At 42.6% G+C, this 5727-nt stretch overlaps 1 protein-coding gene across 1 annotated transcript; it reads right to left on the reverse strand.

Moving 5' to 3' along the window:
• Positions 1-3694: 3694 nt before the first annotated feature.
• LOC121772197 lies at positions 3695-4904 on the reverse strand. The gene is made up of 2 exons (XM_042169205.1): positions 4268-4904; positions 3695-4105 (listed from the first exon to the last, which is right to left on the reverse strand). Exons 1-2 carry the CDS (start codon positions 4641-4643, stop codon positions 3855-3857), a joined length of 627 nt encoding a protein of 208 aa, XP_042025139.1. The 5' UTR covers positions 4644-4904; the 3' UTR covers positions 3695-3854.
• Between the last annotated feature and the right edge of the window lie 823 nt (positions 4905-5727).

Here is a 5727-nt window from a genome sequence, read left to right on the forward strand (position 1 = left end):
TGGCTTGCTTTGCATATTGTTCTGTCCTCTTTTCAATGTTGAGTCTTACCCTTTCATGCAATCTTTTCACCATTTCAGCCTTAGCTTTTCCATCAAGACTTGCACGATCTTCAATAGGTATTGGAATCAAATCTAGTGGACTCAATGGATTGAAACCATACACAACTTCAAATGGGGAAAAGTTAGTAGCAGAATGGACACTTCGATTATAAGCAAACTCAGCAAAAGGTAAGCATTCCTCCCAACTTTTCAAGTTCTTTTTAACTAAAGTTCGTAGTAATTGAGACAAAGTCCTATTAACTACTTCAGTTTGTCCATCAGTTTGTGGATGACAAGTAGTAGAAAACAAGAGTTTAGTTCCCAACTTATTCCACAACACTCGCCAAAAATGACTCACAAATTTAGCATCTCGATCACTCACAATTGATCTAGGAACACCATGCAAACGGACAATTTCTTTAAAGAACAAATCAGCGATATGAGATGCATCATCAGTTTTGTGACATGGAATAAAATGTGCCATTTTTGAAAACCTATCAACAACCACAAAAACTGAATCTCTACCTCTTTTTGTTCTTGGCAAACCAACAACAAAGTCCATTGAAATATCCTCCCAAGGTGCACTAGGAATTGGTAACGGTTTGTACAAACCATGTGGGTGTGATTTAGACTTGGCTTGCATGCAAGTTATGCATCTTTTACAAATTCTTTCAACATCCACACGCATTTTAGGCCAAAAGAAATGTTCAAGCAAAACATTCATTGTCTTATGGACTCCAAAATGACCCATTAAACCACCACCATGAGCTTCACGCACAAGCAATTCACGCATAGAACCTTTAGGAATGCATAATTTGTTTTCTCTAAACAAATAGCCATCATGCCTATAGAACTTGTCAAATGCAGCATGCTCACAAGCTAAATAGATAGAAGAAAAGTCCGGGTCATTATCATACATTTCCTTAATCAACTCAAAACCAAGCAACTTAGAACTCAAAGTAGTGATCAAAATGTACCTCCGAGATAATGCATCAGCCACAATATTTTCTTTTCCCTTTTTGTATTTGATTACATAGGGAAATGATTCAATGAATTCCACCCACTTAACATGTCTCTTGCTAAGCTTACCTTGACCTTTCAAGTACTTGAGAGATTCATGATCCGTGTGAATTACAAACTCTCTAGGCCACAAGTAATGCTGCCATGTTTCCAAAGCTCTAACCAAAGCATATAACTCCTTGTCATACGTTGGATAGTTCAATTGAGCTCCTTTCAACTTTTCGCTAAAGTACGCGATTGGCTTCCTATCCTGCAACAAAACAGCTCCTATGCCTACCCCAGATGCATCACATTCAAGCTCAAACATGTTATCAAAGTTAGGCAAAGAAAGAATTGGTGCAGTTGTAAGTTTTTCTTTAAGGAGATTAAAAGCATGTTCTTGTTTTTCTCCCCAATAAAAACAAACATCCTTTTTCACAATTTCATTCAAAGGTGCAGCAATTGTACTAAAATCCTTGACAAACCTCCTATAAAAACTAGCAAGACCATGAAAACTTCTAACTTGTGCTACATTTTGAGGAATTGGCCATTCTAAAATAGCTTTCACCTTCTCTTTTTCCATTTCAATCCCATTAGCACTTATAACAAAACCCAGAAAAACAACTTTATCCATGCAAAAAGAACACTTTTTGAGATTTGCATACAATGATTCTTTTCGTAAGGTATCCAAAACTGCACGCACATGGTTAAGATGTTCATTCACATTTTTGCTATAGACAAGAATATCATCAAAATAAACAACCACAAATTTTCCAATGAATTTTCTCAAAACATGGTGCATCAACCTCATGAAAGTACTTGGTGCATTAGTTAAACCAAAAGGCATTACTAACCACTCATATAGACCAAATTTTGTTTTAAAGGCTGTTTTCCATTCGTCTCCTTCTCTAATTCGAATTTGATGATAACCACTTTTCAAATCGATCTTACTAAACACAACAGAACCATGCAATTCATCAAGCATATCATCTAGCCTAGGAATAGGATAGCGATACTTTACCGTGATTTTGTTGATTGCTCGGCAGTCGATGCACATCCTCCATGATCCATCTTTCTTAGAAACAACAATTACCGGAACTGCACATGGACTCATGCTCTCACGGATTTTTCCATTGTCCAACAACTCTTGCACTTGCCTTTGAATTTCCTTATTCTCTTCGGGATTGGCTCTATAGGCTGGTCGATTTGGTAGAACTGCCCCGGGAATAAGGTCAATTTGGTGTTCAATACCTCTTAATGGCGGTAATCCACTTGATTCTTCCACGGGAAAAACATCTTCGAATTCCTGTAAAAGAGACACAAAAGCACTTGGCAAAGAAGTGGTTAATTCGTTAGTGGTAAACAAAGACTGTTTGTACACTAAGATGAAAACGCTCTTTTTTTCAACTATTGCACTCTTTATTTCTCTTGCTCCCACATAAAAGTTCTTTTTTTTCATTCGGACTCTTTTCACTTGACTCTTTTTCAATGCCCTCACCGTTTTTCCTCTCATTCTTACTTTTCTCTCGACTCTTTTTTTCACTCGACTCTTTTTCAATGCTCTCACTTCTTTTCCTCTCAACCTCACGAGCTCTCCTTGCTTGTGACAATTTCTGTTGGTCCTCTTGAACTTGTTGAGGTGTTAAAGACACAAGCATAATAGACTTGTTGTTGTGCTTGAAGGTGTAGTGGTTGTGAAATCCATCATAAGTCACTCTACGATCAAACTGCCATGGCCTCCCCAAAAGAATGTGACTAGCATGCGTTGGCACAACATCGCAAAGAACATCATCTTTATAATTGCCAATTGAAAACGAAATTAGAACTCGCTTAGTCACTCGAATTTCTCCACATTCATTAAGCCATTGTAGCTTGTACGGATTAGGATGTTTTTCCGTTGTTAAGCTCAACTTTTCCACCATTTCAGAACTTGCAACGTTTGCACAACTACCACCATCAATAATCATTATGCAAAGTTTACCTTGGACCAAACACCTTGTGTGGAAGATGTTCTCCCTTTGCTGATCATCGTTTCTGTTTTGCATGTTTAGAGCCCTTCGAACCACCAAAAGTTCTCCATGTTCTGGTTCAATCTCCTCCAATTGTTTATCCTCCTCCTCCTCATCATCATCTTCACGTTCACTTTCAGATTCTATCTCTCCATTTGGCTTCAAAATCATCACCCTTTTGTTTGGACATTGAGATGCAATGTGTCCAACACCTTGACAACGAAAACATTTGATATCTCTATTTCGAGTAGAAGTAGAAGTAGAAATACCTTTACCCTTCTCAAATTCTTTGGACTTGGATGTCGACGCCTCATTTTGGGGTTTAGAACCTGCCCCAAAATTGGGTTTGGTTGAAGTCCACTCTTTTGTCCTTGAAGAATGAGAACTTGTTGAAAAATTCTTTTGGATTGTTCCCTTCTTCTTCAATTGTCCCTCCACCTTCATGGCCATATGAACCATGTCCTCCAACTCCACATAGTGTTGAAGCTCCACAATGTTTGCAATCTCCCTATTCAGCCCACATAAGAATCGAGCCATAGTTGCTTCTCTATCTTCTTCAACATTTGCCCTAATCATGGCAATCTCCATTTTTTTTTTTTTTTTTTTTTTTTTTAATCAAACACCTTTACGGTGGAGGGTTCGTGGGTCCCTCATCCCTATATTTCAAAATGAGGTAATTACAGAGCGCGGCCACACCCGAAGGTGGTGTGCCAAGACAAAAACCAAGAGTAGTATGCGGTCCGATCCCACAAGGGTCGGACCTCATCATACTCCCGACAAAATTACAATAAGCAAGTGAAAACAATTCTAGTCCCCGTCCCTTCCTAGGGTACGAACATGTGAAAGGCCCATTTGATCCATGCGGACGAGGTCCGCAAGCTCTCTCGGCACCGAGTCTTGTTGCATTTGTTGGCCTCTATCTCTCCCTAGTCCCATTCTCGCAAGGAAATCCGCCGCCTTGTTTCCCTCCCGGTGAATGAAGGTGGCACGGAATTTAAGTTGGCGCTTAAGAAGGATCAGATGCGCCATGGCTTCCCGGGCTAGCGCCGGTCCCCATCCTGCCCCATTAATCAATTTGATAGCTTGTTCAGCGTCTGATTCGATCCAAATAGGGAGGCCAAAATCCTTGGCGATGTTCAGCCCGTGGATCATTGCCAACAATTCCGCCTCCAGAGCCGAATGTGCTTCAAAAGGAATGCAAAAGGCCACAAGCATTTTACCCGAGAAATCGCGAATGACTCCTCCCCCTCCTGCTTTGTTGATCGCTTCATTGAAGGAACCATCCGTATTCACTTTAATCCAAGGGGGGTCCGGTGGCTCCCATTTGATCGCCATGGCGAGAGGCAACGCCCGAATGGCTTCCGCTTGTTGAGGGATGTTAATTCCAAGTTTAACTCCTCGCCAGTGCTTCGGCTTCAGGCACCCGTTTACCATAGAATTCCGGATGTACATGTGGACCTGCCATATTACATTGTGGGGTTTAAATCTTGTATCTTGGTGTCGGCTCCTATTCCTCTCCGACCAGATGAACCATAGGATGAGGTAGGGCATGGCTCGGCTAAGGTGCTTCCTATTCGGCTGATTGCATCTTTGCATCCAAACTTCAATTCTCGTTGGGATTGTGTCATTGATTGAAAGGCGGGGGGATGTACCTTCAAACCATTCATCAAATTCTCTCCATACTCTACGGGCTCCGAATCCCTGAATGAAGAGGTGCTGGAGGGACTCAATGTTCGGTCGAATTGGGCAGCATTGGCACTTAGAGGCTAGCTCAATCTCCCGCCATTGAAGTTTTGTGTCAACCGGCACCCGATTGGAGAGAAGCCTCCAGATAAATATGGCTATTGAGTTGGTGAGTCCCGCCTTCCAAACATCCCCCAAACCTTGGATGATCGGGTTTCGCCCTCGGAGTGTGTCCCATGTCGAAGCCACCGTGAATTCCCCATGCGTAGAGAGATTCCACCTAAGGATATCCTGTTCGTCATGGAGGATCGGTGTATTAATGATGCCATCGATAACATGCTGAGGAAGGCCGGCCTGATTGTGAAGGAGTTGGAGCTTGGGCACATCCCAAACACCATTTGTAATGAACTCCGACACCCGGGTGGTTGGTCTTCCCCTATCATCTAGGCTAATTTCCCTCAGAGGACTATTACCAAACCAAATGTCATCCCAGAAGTAGATGTCCCCTTGTCCCACTAGCCATCTCATGTGCGGTTGCGCGAGGGGCCAGGCTCTTGAGAGCCTTCTCCACGTAGGGCTACTCCTGCTCGGCAGTCTCAAGGTGAGCGGTGTGGAGTTGGTGCAATATTTTGCCATCATGTATCTTGCCCAAAGGGAGTTTTGCTCCCGAAAGCGCCACCAAAGTTTGATATTGAAGGCGCGGAGGACCTCCTTAGTTTTTCGGATCCCAAGGCCTCCTTCTTCAGTGGGGCGGCACATTTGTTCCCATCCAATCCAATGGGTCCGCTTCTTCTCATTCGTAGACCCCCAAAAGAATCGGGCCATTTGTTGATCAAGTTGCTTTAGGGTACCGGTCGTGGGCTCGACAGCTTGGAAGATGTGCAAGGGGATCGCTTCAAGAGTGCTCTTAATCAACGTGAGCCTTCCTCCAAAAGAGAGATGACGATGTGCCCATCCTGAAATCCTTCTTGCAATCTTTTCCCGTAGGAAGAGGAAC

Source organism: Salvia splendens, chromosome 2 (genome assembly GCF_004379255.2).
Source record: "Salvia splendens isolate huo1 chromosome 2, SspV2, whole genome shotgun sequence".
NCBI classification, from domain to species: Eukaryota; Viridiplantae; Streptophyta; class Magnoliopsida; order Lamiales; family Lamiaceae; genus Salvia; species Salvia splendens.